The 15,845-nt window shown below is 40.0% G+C and overlaps 1 protein-coding gene across 3 annotated transcripts in view; it reads left to right on the top strand.

Annotated features, from left to right (window-relative positions):
* The window catches only part of Ccdc148 (coiled-coil domain containing 148), a 261,767-nt gene that overhangs the window by 70,063 nt on the left and 175,859 nt on the right, over positions 1 to 15,845 (top strand). For all 3 annotated transcript variants that reach the window (XM_034496862.2, XM_076928783.1, XM_076928784.1), the window contains exons 2-3: positions 13,184 to 13,246; positions 14,151 to 14,272. In XM_034496862.2, coding sequence (XP_034352753.1) covers positions 13,195 to 13,246; positions 14,151 to 14,272 — 174 coding nt within the window. In that variant the 5' untranslated portion in view covers positions 13,184 to 13,194. The remainder of the gene's footprint in view (positions 1 to 13,183; positions 13,247 to 14,150; positions 14,273 to 15,845) is intronic.

The raw sequence follows: 15,845 nt of genomic DNA, 5'->3' as shown, positions 1-15,845 counted from the left end.
GAAAGATCCTCCTGCCTCCCCAGTGCTGGAATAATTCCAATCATACCCGATTTTATGTTGTGTCAGGGATTGAATTCAGGGCTTTCTGCATGCTAGACAAGCACTCTACCAACTGAGATACATCCCTGGCCTCAGGCAAGCATGGGCTGCCCCTCACCCCATACCTCACTCTCTCTGTGTATGGAGTTCTGGCCTGGGCTTCCCAGTCCCCCTGTCTCAAGCTTAGAGGCATACACCACCATGCTGATCTTTGTTATTTGATTGGGCATATCACAGTTCGTCATTTTAATTTATCTATCATTGATTGCTACAAGTAACTGGTAGTTGTGTTAGTATTTCATATTATTGACCATATTGTAGGTTGTTTTATTTTTTATGTTTTTAAATGTCTCAGTATATTGCTATTCCTGTCCTCAAACTCACAGGGACCCTCCTGCAATCTGCCTCCTGAGTCCTGGTATTAAAGATGTGTCACCATTCCTATCTTGAATCAAAATATTTTGATGGTACTTTTTTTAAAAAAAAAGAATCATGTTTATTATATATATGTAAATGATAGGAATATATATATATATATATATATATATATATATGTGTGTGTGTGTGTGTGTGTGTGTGTGTGTGTGTGTGTATTTTGGCTGCATGTATGTGTTTACATGACACAAGTATCCTGTACTCTTGGAGGCCAGAAAAGTGTGTCAGACCACCTGGACGAGATCCGTTGATCATTGTGATCTGATTTGTGTGTGCCGGAAACAACTCTGCAAGAGCAACAACTGCCCTTACCCACTGAGCCATCTCTCCAGCCTCTGGTGGCACATTTAAATTAAAGCAGAAAATCCCATGTACCAAACTCCTCATTGTACTTGAGTTACATGATGTCTGGTCTCCTCTCCCCCCATTCCTACTTCACAGGCAAAAAAGTCTAGAAGATAAAAACATTTTTCTTTCCCACTCTCCTTTCTCTAGTTTTAATAACACTTAGATTTTTCACAAAACAAATCTGAAATCATTGTTTGGATGATGGCGGTGAGGTTCTTTCACAAGAGATTGTAAAGTCAGAGATGACTGAAGCTTCGCCACTTTTATCAGGGCTTGGTTGAAACTACCTTGGGAAGGGGTGGAGACAGGCCTCTCCTAACTACTCCATGTCTCTCATCACCCCTCACCTCAAATCTCCCCTAGGTGCAGGGCTACTGTGCCACACATCACTCATTCCTACAATGATTAGAGTGGCCTGGCAAAAGGAAACAGGAAGTGACTTTCTGTTTGTTTCTTCCTTGCTTTCCTGCCACCCTTTCTCTCTCCACACACCATCTAAACATCTTTAATTGGGATCAGGTTTTCTTTACCTTTATTAGCACAGAAGTCTTTTCAAATCTCACCTGGCAGGAACACAATGCAAACAAATATTTCTTACCTATTATAACTTCCATTCATTCACGATGTATCAGCATCTCCCGTATTACGGCGCTGCCAGGGAGAAGTTTTATAGTCTTTGTTTCTAGAGTGCAATAGCTTGCTACTTTTTGTTAAAGTTAAAAAAAAAGCAACTTTAATATAATATTTTATAAGAAAATTGCTTCCTGTATAATTGATCCTTTGTGGAAAAACTATTCATTCTAGATGATTACAAACCCTCAGACGCCTTCTTTTGCCTATGTCCTTTTTCTGCATCGCCTTTTAGTAGTTTAATTAAGTTGTGGAGTATCTTTTTTTCTTTCTTCTTCTAGAAACACCCACACACCTTTTCACGTACTTTCCTCCAGCTAGGTTTAAACTGAACATTCTACTCGACTGAGGCTTTTAAATGGAGGATTTTGCCAGATGCAAACCTCTTGTGCTATTGAAGAGCAATGCCAATGATATTTTCCAATATATCTGTATTGTAATTCTCTACAAGTTTTAATGCTGCTTTATATGGAAGGACCCTGAAGGCTCTTTGCTATGGAGGGTGCTTTATATTGTCCAAGTATTTCAGCAGTTGAGAATTTTGTGTGGTTGGAAATTACAGAACCTGACAGCGGAAACTTGGGGATTTATTTTTCTCATAATACCACGTCCAGAGGGAGCAGTGCAGGGTAAGGACAATGGAATCTCAATGTCACCCGTCCCGCTTCTGCTCAGCTTACTTCTCTGCAGTTCTTTGTGTGTATCTTCATGCAAAGGGTCCCTCTATAGCTGTCTCTCTGTACCTGCATTTTAGGCAGGAGGAGTAGAAGGACAGGGAAGGAGGGGTGTGTGTGTGGGAATGCACGAGTGTGTGTGTGTGTGTACCTGCAAGAGAAAGCAAATCTGGCCTCTGATTTCTCACATCTCATTGGCTGGATTCCACTGCATGGTCACATCCAGCCTCAAAAGGATAATACTCCAGCCTTGAACAAAACTGGAATCTGTTAGGAGGATGAAAGTGGAGAGTGGGTATTAGCACACTGCCGTCTCTGCCACTATTAAACTTCAGTTGGTAACATTTCTCAGCAGTAATAGGGAAAAACACATCAAAATTCCATTTAATTGTTGAACTTCATAACCTTGCATTGGCCTTGGCTTGCACTGTTTTCTTTTAATGAACAAGCTTGTAATCAAAAGAAAAAGCGATGCATTTGTGACAACTAATCACACACAAAAAAGGATGGGGTTTTTAATCATTTGGTTAAAGAAGGTGTCTGAAACAATTCCTCTTTCAAGTAATACCAACTTGGTATAAAATTGTATGACCATGTAAAATTAAAAGTAATGTTAACTAGAAGTCTCAGGCAGCCTGTCACACTGTTATTAGAAAGTAGTAGGGTCATGATGCTCCAGGAAGGGGCTGGATGGATGGTTCAGTGGTTACGAACACTGGCTATTCTTTCAGAGAACCCAGGTCCAATTCCCAGCACCCACATGTGGCTCATAACCATCTGTAATTCCTGTTTCAGGTGATCTGATGTCCTCTTCTGGCCTTCACAGGCACCAGGCACGTATGTAGTACACAGACATACACAGGCAAAACACCCATACACGTTCTATAAGTGTATGTGTATATATATATATATATATATATATATATATATATATATATATGCATGTGTATAAATATATATGTATACATATATACACATATGTATGTATATATATATATATATATATATATATATATATATTTTAATTTTAATTTTGTATGCTCTCACTATACAGCTCAGGCAGGCTTTGATTGTATCATCCTCCTGCCTCAGCCTTGTGAGGGCTGGAATTATACTCACCACCATTGTGAGTTGAAATTTTATTTTTTAGTAATATCACTTTCCTCTAGCTGATTTGACAAAACTGAGAACCCTAACCCTAACCCTGACCTTAACTCATTATGGTTTCTTGTAAGAATGTCTAACCCTATCGGCACAAGCTGTGTATTCCAGCCATTCTTCTCTCTTGTCTTACAATGCAGAGCATATCGCCTTAAGAGAGTGGTGTGTTCCTTTTATCTTGGCCTATTAGGTTATTGCTACAGCCTTGGAACTTATAAAGAGAGGATGGGCTGGAGACCCATTTTGTTTGCTCTCACCCTTTTCTGTGGAATTCTAGAGATTCATAGAGACTGGCCCCTCTCACCTCTTTCCCTCTCTACCCAAATTTTTTCTCCAACCTGGAAAAGCATTGGGAGAAGTAGGTTTGCATTTGAATTATTTGTTTAAAAAGCAAGGTTGATTTAGTCTCTCTGAACTATCGCAGACATAAAAACCCTAGGCATTTCTGAAAGGTTGACTATTCATGGAATTCGATTCATAAGCCAATGTTTATGAATTATGAGAGGGGCAGAGATTTTTATAGATCTCTTGTCTGATTATTGATTTTGTTTTGCAGTGAAAGGGCAGATTGAAATTTTTTTTCTAGAAAAATGTCTTTCTTGAGCCAACAAGATGACTCAGTGGACAGACAGTCACTGCCTTGCAAGCTTGATGGCATGAATCCATTCTCTGGTACCCACATAGTGGAAGAACAACGTGACTCCTGTACATTGTTCTCTGACCTTCACACATACAAGATCACAGCATGTACAACCCCACCCACCTCTCCCACATAGAAAATAACTAGATCAATGCTTTAAAATAGAAGCATTTTTCTCAGATGCTTGTTTTCAGTATATTAACAAATATATTCATTTTATGGCTATTAAGGTCCATATAGATTTATGTACAGGGGCAAAGTAAAAAATGGCCAAGTTATATCATTAAATAAAAACCAATGTATACAAGTGCATATGGCACTATTGCATTTGTATATACATCACACTAGTACTCGTCTGTGCATAGAAATATGTTGAAAATAATTTCTGTCCAGGAAATTTTTTCCTGTGCCCATGTGTTCAAGGCTTTTTCCCGCTTTCTCTTCTATTAGACTCAGTGTATCTGGTTTTATGTGGAGGTCCTTGATCCACCTGGACTTGAGCTTTGTATAAGGAGATAAGAATGGATCAATTTGCATTCTTCTATATGGTGACAGCCACTTGAGCCAGCACCATTTGTTGAATATGCTGTCTTTTTTTCCACTGAATGGTTTTGGATTCTTCGTCAAAGATCAGGTGACCCTAGGTATGTGGGTTTAATTCTGAGTCTTGAATTCTATTCCATTGATCTACCTGCCTGTCATTGTACCAATACTATGCAGTTTTAAATCAATATTGCTCTGTAGTATAGCTTGAGGTCAGGTATGGTGATTACCCCAAGAAGTTCTCTTATTGTTGAGAATAGTTTTTGATATCCTGAGATTTTTGTTATTCTAGATGAATTTGAGAATTGCTCTTTCAATATCTGTGTTGCTCTTTCAATATCTGTGAAGAATTGAGTTGGAATTTTGATGGGGATTGCATTGAATTTGTAGATTGCTTTTGGTAAGATGGCCTATGTTAATCCTGCCAATCCATGAGCATGAGAGATATTTCTATCTTCTGAGGTCTTCTTTAATTTCTTTCTTCATAGACTTGAAGTTCTTGTCATAGAGACCCTTCACTTGCTTGGTTAGAGTCACACCAAGATATTTTATATAATTTGTGACTATTGTGAAGGGTGTTGTTTCCCTGGGAAAGAGCCTTGAACAAATTGGCACAGGGAAAAATTTCCTGAACAGAACACCAATGGTTCAGGCTCTCAGATCAACTATAGATAAATGGGATCTCATAAAATTGAAAAGATTTTTGTAAGGCAAAGGACACTGTCTATAGGACAAAATTGCAATCTACAGACTGGGAAAAGATCTTTACCAACCCTACATCTGATAGAGGGCTAATATCCAACATATACAAAGAACTCAAGAAGTTAGACCCCAGACAACCAAATAACCCTATTAAAAATGGGGTACAGAGCTAAACAAAGAATTCTCAACTGAGGAATGCCCAAAAAGCACCTAAAGAAATCTTCAACATCCGTAGTCATCATGAAAATACAAATCAAAACAATCGTGAGATTCCATCTCACACCAGTCAGAATGGCTAAGATCAAAAACTCAGGTGACAGCAGATACTGGCAAGGGTGCAGAGAAAGAGGAACACTCCACCATTGCTGGTGGGATTGCAAGCTGGTATGACCTCTCTGGAAATCAGTCTGGTAGTTCCTCAGAAAATTGGACATAGATTACCTGAGGACCCAGCTATACCACTCTTGGGTATATACCCAGAAGATGCTCCAACCTATAATAAGGATACATACTTGACTATGTTCATAGCAGCCTTATTTATAATAGCCAGAATCTGGAAACAACCCAGATGCCCCTCAACAGAAGAATGAATACAGAAAATGTGGTACATTTATACAATGGAGTACTACTCAGCTATCAAAAACAACGACTTCATAAAATTTATAGGCAAATGGATGGAACTAGAAAATATCATCTTGAGTGAGGTAACCCAGTCATGAACACACATGGTATGCACTCACTGATAAGTGGATATTAGGCAAAAAAGCTCCAAATACCCATGATACAACTCACAGACAACATGAAACTGAAGAAGAAAGAAGACCAAAGTGTAGATGCTCAGTTCTACTTAGATGGGGGAACAAAATAATCATAGGAGGTAGAGGGAGAGAGGGACCTGGGAGGGAGAGAAGAGGGAGGGGGAAAGGGGGAGCAGAATCAAGTGTGGGAGGAGACTGGGGGGAAGACGTACAGAGGGTCAAGAAATTGAACGGAGGTGTGTAGCCACAGGGGATAAGGAACTGGGGGTAGCCACTAGAAAGTTCCAGATGCCAGAAATGCAAGAGGCTGATCCCAATGGGGATGACGTCAGTGAAATATCCAACAAAGGGGAGAGAAAACCTATAGAGACCATGTCTAGTGGTTAGGCATGGCCCCTAGTTGAGGGATGGTGCCATGAGCCCATCTCAAAACTATTAACCCAGAATTGCTCTTGACTAAAGGAAACACAGGAACAAAGAGTGGAGCAGAGACGGAAGAAAAGGCTATCCAGAGACTGCCCCACCTAGGGATCCATCCCATCTGCAGACACCAAACCCAGACACTATTGTTGATGCCAAGAAGTGCTTGCTGACAGGAGCCTGGTATGGCTGTGCCCTGAGAGGCTCTGCCAAAGCCTAACCAATACAGATGAGAATGCTTGCAGCCAACCATCAGACTCAGCACAGGGACTCCAGTGGAGGATTTAGGGGAAGGACTGAAGGAGCTGAAGGGGTTTGCAACCCCATAGGAAGAACAACAATACCAACCACTCAGATTCCACCCCCCCCCCAAGCTCACAGGGACTAAACCACCAACCAAAGAGTACACATGTAGGGACCCATGGCTCCAGCTGCATATGTAGCAGAGGATGGCCTTATCTGGCATCAATGGGAGGAGAGGCCCTTGGTCCTGTGGAGGCTAGGTGGCCCATGGTGGGGGACTGGTAGGTCAGTGAGGCAGGAGTGGGTGGATATGTGAGCATTCTCATAGAAAATCTCACTGAGGGGGAAGGGAGATGGGATAGGGGGTTTTTGGAGGGGAGACCCGGAAAGGGGAATAACATTTGAAATGTAAATAAAGTAAGCAATTAAAAAAAGAAAATAATTTCTAAGGCAAAATGTAATTATGTATCAGGACTGAATAGAGCTGGACAATTTTTTTTTGAAAGATTTACTTATTTTATGTATGTAAGTACACTGTTGCTGTCTTCAGACACATCAGAAGAGGGCATCAGATCCCAATATAGATGGTTATGAGCCACCATGTGGTTGCTGGGAATTGAACTCAGGACCTCTGGTAAAATAGTCAGCTCTCTTAACCACTGAGCCATCTCTCCAGTCCCATGCTGGACAATTTTTAAGAAGTAATTTTTTATGTAATTTGATATTATTTTAGGCAGTACCTTTATAATTGAAAAAGTAAATTAAGCTGCTTGCTTCTAGTTTACAGAATATTAAAACTGACCTTGAGAGTTTTCTAGCTGTAAGATTAGCAAACTATATTTTAGTATGTCCTGTCTTTTAGTAAAAAAGATTATAAGAAATAGCTGAATTATGTTTCAGTATAGTTAGTTATTCTCTCACACATTTACAGTTTTATGTCTTAAAAGATTCTTGTTATCATAAAATTTGTTTTTTTTAAAATAGAAACTGTGATAGAGTTTTTCCTATAAATGGTGAAATAACCACTAGAACCTTAGTTCTTGTGTGTATGTGTTTATGTGATGTGTGCATGTGTGTGTGTTCATGTGGTATATGCATGTGTGTATGTATGTTTGAGTGTGTGTTCATGTTGTGTGTTTCCTTTTGTGATAAAAAGTTTAGAAACTATACTTGAGCAAAAATGAAGTCAAAATTAACTACAACTCTACATTCCAGAGACTGCCACTCTTAGATATATGGCTGGCTGAGTCCTTTCTGCTCAAATTTCCGTTATTTCCCATCATGCACTTCGGAGCTTTTTAGAGAACAGATCCCATAAGTTGCTTAAGCCATTTATTCTTAGACACCTTATTTTGCTTTGCTTTTTCTTTGGAGTTAGATCTTTCCCGTTATGCTTGGATTTATCACCATGGTATTTGTTATGCAGTCGAGCAGTCTGACCATTATTAGTTCTAGTCATTTCCTACTTGGCTCCATTAATTTTTCCAGGGCAAAAACCTTATGCAAACTCGAATGCCTAGTGTTTTATAATGGAATGAACGTGCACCATTCTGCCTAGAATTTTAAAAGGAAATCTGGATATTGAAGAAAAAAGGGCCACCCAAGCTAGAGTCTGGCCATAATATTTGAACTAACATTTAAAGTATTTTGAGAGCTGTCATATGGAACAGATGATAACTTGATACCATATCAAAGCCATTGAATGCTGTTAACAATCTTAGGCTGTTTGGTAAGATCCTTGTTATCTTCGGAAACTTATCTTCATGGGTAACTAATTAATCCATATATCTATACAGTTAATATTGAGTTCAGCAATAATAAACTAGCTATAGATTTCCAATTTTTAAAGTCTAAATACAACTTTTTGTTCCTTGGTATATTAAAAGTTTCCCCCAGAAAACAGATGAAAATAACGTGTAATAGCGTCAGAAAAAGATGACTGCCTTTTATAAATTATAATCCTGCTACGTATTTTTCTCATCTTTAGACACGTCCGACTTTTTGTCTGCCTTGTAGAGACTTAGTTAAGCCCATGTGTCTTTGTTAAATTGTCTCTTTTTTATTAAGCATTTTATTTGTTTACATTTTAAATGTTATCCCCCTTCTTGGTCTCCCCTCCACAAGCCCCTGACTCCCTCCCCTTTGTCTCTAAGAGGGTGCTCCCCCATCCACCCGTCCGTTCCTGCCTCTCTTCCAGATCTGTAATATTGGAACTTTACGTCAAAATGCTTTTCAAATCTCTTGCCACTGAAAAACTATCATTACATTGTGTATAGAAGTATTCATCCTATACGCTATGAAATTTTTCCTAAATGCATTAGTTTTAAATGTTTTCAGTAATTAAATCTGTCAAGAAGGCTTAACATTTTGACAGCATTCAAGCACTTCTAAACTGTCACATAATGTATGCACAGAGTACTTTCTAAAACCAAGTACTCCTAACGATTTGGCATGGGAGACCCTGTTCAAGCAGCAGATACTCACCCTAAAACATTTAAATGGTTGGACCTCTCACTGGCAAGCAGAATAGTAAATGGCTTGGGCGGCACACATTTGTCCACGAGTCTGGAAGAGTTGCTTTTAGCATAGTTCAACACTACTTTATCTGAAATGAATGGCAACTATGTCTTTTGTTCTTCTGAGATTTTAAGAACTGTGTTAAACTCCGATGGAGCTAGGGGAGTCCCTTACAATGAAATATGCTGCAAGCTTTGCACACTTGGTAGATGTTCACAGTGAACAGGGCAAACTTGTTTTGGTGGCTTGCCACCAAACAATCTTATCTCAGCTTGGGTTTGCTTGCTTCACTGATAATGAGTTAAGCCTTATTTCCAGAATGTTTTATTATGTGAAGTAGCTCTGCTAGACACTGGCTGCCAGATCTTTGTGGTCCTCCTGAGTCTTAGGCATCCCAAAGGCTAGAAGGAGAAACTGGACCAAAGCAATTGTTTATAAATTTTTCAAGTTCTAAATCTGACTATTTGTTCTTTGACATGAGAAAAACTATAAAGGGATCCATTTTTTATGATGCTCAGATTTAACAATTCCTTAGAAATGTACAATGGTATTGAAGGGAAATAGAAATTAAGTCAAAAGATTTAAGTAAGTCCAAGTTTTATATATAGCTGGGTCAACTAAGCTAGATTTCAAGTTCATGAAGACAAATCGGCTTTTGGTGACAACACTGATTTCTGGAGGCCATCTTAGGGTGAGATTTTTATACTTATACTTGGGGCTAGTTAGATGGCTCAACAGGTTAAGTGCTGCCAAGCCTGGTGACCCAAGGTTGATCCATGGAACTTAAGTGATGGGAGGAGAGAAGCAAGTCTTTAGATTATCCTCTGGTCTCTTCATGTGCACCATGGCACGCACATGCTCACTAATGTGTGTGTGCACACACACGTAAGTAATTAAATATATAAATGTAAAAATGAATAAATTTGAACCACAAACACATGGTAAGGAGCATTGTATGGTTTGTATGGCTCTTCTCAGCAAGCCACAAGATGGAATTATACAAAATATGTCCTTCGTAAACCAAGGTAGTGGAAAGGGGACTGGGAAGACTCATTTTGCTAAGTTTCTGAGCTTTGAATCTCAATGCCAAGGAAAATGATTCCAAATGTAAAGATGTGAAGTTGTCCATTGAGAAAAAAAAAAACTAATCTTATGAACCAGAGGGCCAGCGAGGTCTCCCAGCTAGAGAAAGACATAACACAGAGAAGTTAGGGTGGGAACACAGTGAAAGTGATAGACAAGGTACAGGAAGGTGAGCTAAGACCCTCTTGTACGTTTGTTGAGGAGACATCCTTAAGTGTCTGGTACCTACAGTATAAAATAGAAAGCAGTGTTTCCTTGTCTCTTCCGTTTTCCTCCATCTCCTCTGGCCTTGCCCCTTGTCGCTTCTTTCATTTAACTTACCTAAAGGTAAAGTCATCTATGTTTGTCACTTCTGTCTGTAAGCTATGCTATTAAAGCTCATTGAAAGAAGTCAAAAGTAATGGTTGGGAAAGAGGAGCTTCTGTGTACTTAGAAATTGATATCAACATTCTTCTGAGTGGCTAGAAGACATCCAGAAAAATTTTTATTCATGTCCTCAAATAGAATCTGTTGACCCCTTAGTCTATTTTGTGTAAGCGCTGGAGACCTATGTACTGGTTAAGTTTCTATTGCTGTGATCAATAGCACGACCAAAAGCAACTCAGGGAGGAAGCAGTTGACCTAGCTTGCGGGATTCTAGTGTATCATCAAGGGAAGTTGGGACAAGAACTCACTGCAGGAACCTGGAGGCAAGAAGTGATGTCACCGAGGAACACTGTTTACTGTCTTAATCTCCACGGCTTGCTCATCTTGCTTTCTTATACCACCCAGGGCCATCTGCCTGGGGGTGGACACCACCCACAATGAGCTGGGCCCTCTCATACCAACCACTAATCACAATCTCTCAACTAAGGTTCCTCTTCCCAAATGACTCCAGCTTGTGTCAAATTGACAGACAAACAAACAAACAAACAAACAAGGATGCTATGAATTCATGACTTTTCTTGTTGCCATGATAAAAATGTTTCACAAAAGCCACTAAAGGGTTTGGCTTTGGCTCCCAGTCTAAGGGGTATAGTCCAGCATGGAAGGGAGGCATGGTAGTGGGAGCATGAGGCAAGTAAGTGTCTGGTCACCTTTTGTCTGCAGACAGAGATGACTGCTGGAGCCCACACTCTGTCCTTTCCTTTTTTTCCACTGTGGGACTCTGGCCCATGCAATGGCATCACCCACATCTTCCCTCGTCAATAACTCCTCTGGCAACTTTCTCGTAGATATGTCCAGAGGTGTCTCTCCTAGGTTATATTCTAAATCCCACCGAGTAGCCAATGAAGAGTAACCATTACAAGCTATGAGTGGAAATATGATGTAGTACATATCTAGCAAAGGAGATGAACATCAAACTGGTGATTATGCAAATGTGAGGACAGGTAGGCATTATCGCAGAAGAGACAGGAACATAATGAGAGAAGCCAGAGGTCCCCTTTGATTCAGATGGAAAGGTGTGGCTATGTCATTCAAGCAGGAGGCGGCTTGACTCTTAGAACGACAGTGGAAACAGGCAGATAGGATGTGAGTTTCGGGAGAAGCTTATTGGTAAGAGGTCGTGTAAGAGAGCAGCTGTAGGCAGGGGTGCCAGTGTCATTAAAGCCTTAAAACAATGTTTGTGACTAAAGACCCACAAGCTAATTACACACCGGCATTTATAACCTTATTCCCAAAGCTGGTGGCAATCTACACGTAATATCTTTGCAGGGTTTTCAAAAAGTCATGGGACCCTTGGTAGTTTCCCCTCCCTTTAAGACTTAGGTTACTGTAAATACCAGTAGATGAGAGTCGTTTCCTCCACTGTATGTGAAACAAAAATTTATGAAATGAAGATGCTATAACTCAACCCCATTTAATTAACCTGTCTGCAGTGGTGGTGAGTTTTCCAGCTCACTTCAGTGCTGCTGCAGATGGATTCTCAGGGAGCAGTTTCTGAGGCAGATCTGGGGGAGGGGGTGCAAGGTGTTTATCAGGGATCCACACCTGTGACAGGAAGGACAAGGAGCCAGGATGGAACAAGTAAAAACCAACTCGGCAGGAAGCTGTGAAGTATAGTTTCCACAGGAGCACATCTTGACTTGGGACAAACTTGCTTAGTCCGTGGGCATGGGCTGTCTGTCCCTAGAAGGGTGTGCCTTTAAGTGAGGCTGTACTCTGCAGCTGAGTCCCACAGTGAGGAAGAAGCAGAAGACAGCAGAAGCAGACTCAGTTCCCACAGTGGGAAGTCACAGCAGGAAGTCACTCCTGGAAAGGGCTGTACACCCACACAGTCACCTGTTACTCACGGTACTCTGTATCACTTAGAGTAACGAGTGGGGAATTAATTCTTCAACTGGTACGTCTCTTTTCTCCCTGAAATGTAAGACCTATGCCCCTTCCTAATCACCAAGCATCTGTCAGTTGGGGCAATTACATAAAGGAGAATCAGGAGGGAGAGAGGAGGAGTGGCAAAGAACAAGACTGGCAGAGAAGAGGGACAAGTCAGTAAAGTGCTCACCACACAAGTACCAGAACCCAGTTAGATCCTGAGCTCTGGATAAAGGCTTGTTATGGTGCTGTGTGCTTGACCTCATCACATGATCTGATCAGTGGTCTCTGAGATAGTGGGCAGAGACAATCTGATCAGTGACAGTGGGCTCTGGATCCCATGAGAGACTCTGTTTCAAAACACAACAACAACAACAACAACAACAACCCCCCCCCCAAAAAAAAAAACATGGAGGTTGGCTCTTGAGAAAGAATAGCAGAGGTTAACATCTCAGGACTGCCCATGCACATACATATCCACGAACTCCACATGTGCACCTTTACTAGGAGGGTACACACACACACACACACACACACACACACACACACGAGTGGCATAGAAAAAAATACCCTGGAATATAGAGTTATAATATCCACTCCTGGTTATCACTTTTGAAAATAATTAAGTGAATGCAGCTTTAAAAACATTAGAAAATTGTTCTGTAAAATTTAAACTGTTCCTTGCTTCTTGACAGATACGGAAAGCATGAATAGAAGAAATTGGCCGTTCATGATGATTCAGAGAAATGACAGCTCAGGTATTTTTTTTTTCCTTACTTCCATCTGTCCTTTTTGATTTATAGCATGTTATGCAGTTTTGAAATGATGCAAGCTTAGACTGCTGATTTCCACAATCTTAATAAGGAGCACTGGCTTTGCCTACACAGAATGACTGGCCAGTTCTCTTGCCCAGGAACTGTTTTAGCCACAAGCTGTGGACAGGACAATGTTGCCTGCTTCTGATGTGTTTTTTTCTGAAGACATTTGGATTCTCTTATAGCAGATATTAGCTATTCATATTGATGCAAATGTGTGTCTTTGTTAGAATTGTTCAGGTTATTGTGATTTAAGCCATGGCTTTGGTGGACTTCTTCCTGTGATTAATCAATAAGGTTAATCTACCAAGTTAGATTAGATGTCTAATAATAAAATAATTAAGTAAGGCTGGAGAGTACACAAATATTTTACACGGTTAGAATCTTATTTGAATGGTTACATATTTAGTGTTAATTTAAAAAACTTTTTTTTTTTAAATTTAGCTTTTGAGTTAGAAATTTATTGATGGCTACAGTATCTCCTCATGTAGTTTGATTAATAGATCAATAATGTTATGCTTAAATATTTCCTGTTGATGCCTAATAGTTTTTTTTAAATGTCTCAAATGCAAGTAAATTGAATACATTGTAATTTCTGGCATTGACATTGTTCTAGCTCATGCAGAGTTGTTCTTTCTCTTGCCCTTTGGAAGCAATGTTTTACAAGGATGAAGCAGCCATGATCTAAGAGGGTCTAGACACAGGGTATGAAGTATACCACAAATGTTGTGACCATCTTTTATTTGCTTTTAAAAATAAAAAATCTGATGTAACCTCATTTTCTTGTTTTGATTTTGAACGATGTGACACCATTTCCCTGTCATTGTTTTGTCTTTATGAAAAACAGATATCCTGGCAGTCCATATGAAAGACGGGATGAGGAGCTCCAGGTACAAGCCAGTGGACTACCAGCAGTTACGTGCCCTAACCAAAGCCACAAAGTCTGCATCTGCTTCCACAGAGCTGAAGGTTAGAGGTCTTTGGTTTTGTTTTTTGTTTTTGTTTGTTTTTAGGTTTGGTAAACGTAAAACTGCTAGGAGATATGATAGTATTTGCATTGAAATTACAAAACAAGTGGCTGTCCAGATGGTTTTCAGAATCTCCAACTGTTAAAAGTAGTGCAGCAGCTAACACTCATTGGCTGTCCCAACCGTGATGTGATATAATTTACATGCACTACTGTAGCAGGACATTTATTCTGCTACATTGTATTCACTGTGGAGCTTGGTGATTAGGTAGTAGAAGAGGAGGTGGAGTGGGGAGAAGAAGAGAGGAAGGGAGGGGAGAAAAAGAGAAAGGGGTGGGGAGAGAGGAAGGGGAGGAGAAGAAGAGGGCTATCAGCCATGGAGAACCACTGATGGGTTGAAAGCTGACCTGGGTAGTAACTTCCATCAAAAGGTTAGTTATTGGGTAACAACTCTAATTGTGTGGGCATCTTGTTGATTGAGCATTTCTAATATTTAAATCCTTTAGATAATCATTAAGCTTTAAAAATCTTATTTCTACCAGGTACTGCGAGGATGGCAGGTATTGTCTGGGGTTCAGCTGAGCTTTGTGGATGCAGCGTGGGGGATTGGCAGAGCCATCCCCCATGTTAGCATCTTGTGGGTGCCAGGGCTTGCGCATCTAGATCGCCGGAGTCCCGGTCAGAGCTGAGGAGCAGCAGGAAAATGGTGGCTGCCCGGGAACAAGCAGGACTGGGCATTGTTTTTTAAATATCACCACTATGCACTACAATAGTTAGTAGCATCACTGTTCCGTCTACATTCAATTTCATTTTTGGAAAGATGGTTATTTTATTGCTTATGACAATTCCCAACTCGAAAAGAAAAGTAAAATATTCTGGCAAGTGCCACTGTTTATTTCCTGATTGAGTGCTCTTTTTCTAACACCATATAAATATGCCCCTGGGTATTTTCTGTTCTAGAACTTTATTTTTTCTTCCCCCAATAAGTGCCCAATGCCATGCAAAGGGTAACCTTGACTAGACCTGAAAGAGCCATGTGCAAATGACTGCATGTAGTATTTTAGAGCTCTGTATCCCTGAGGATGACTCAGATGGCATAGTTTTCTCATGCAAAGAATAGATTTCATTAAAAATAGCATTTTTGTTGTTGATGTTGCTTGGTTGCATTGACAAACCGGGTAAAGTAGTATGTCAATTTACAAGCTTTCATTTATATTTAAAAGTTTAAGATTTGGATGGTTTTATGTGGCCTTCATTAATAGTATCTTTTAAAAGGCAATTTTTCCAAATGCAAAGCTCATGTGATACCTTTGTCTAGAGAAATTACAGATCTCCATCAGCTGTATCAGCACAAACTAGGCGACTGCTTAACAAAGCGGGGCATGATGTGCTTGGCTCAGGCTCAATTGCAAATTGTTGTCATATTAAGCAGACATTTCATGAAATTTCACAGAAAAGCCCATGACTATCCTCCTGGAAGAGTGATTTGTGACTTATGTTCTGAGACTTCACAAACATATTAGATACATATTTAATATGTATTTTATTACCCACTGTAAGCATAAATATGAAATC

This window comes from Arvicanthis niloticus, chromosome 2, assembly GCF_011762505.2.
Source record: "Arvicanthis niloticus isolate mArvNil1 chromosome 2, mArvNil1.pat.X, whole genome shotgun sequence".
Taxonomy (NCBI): Eukaryota; Metazoa; Chordata; class Mammalia; order Rodentia; family Muridae; genus Arvicanthis; species Arvicanthis niloticus.
The sequence above is the reverse complement of the archived record's forward strand: the minus strand, read 5'-3'. Positions and strand labels throughout refer to the sequence as shown.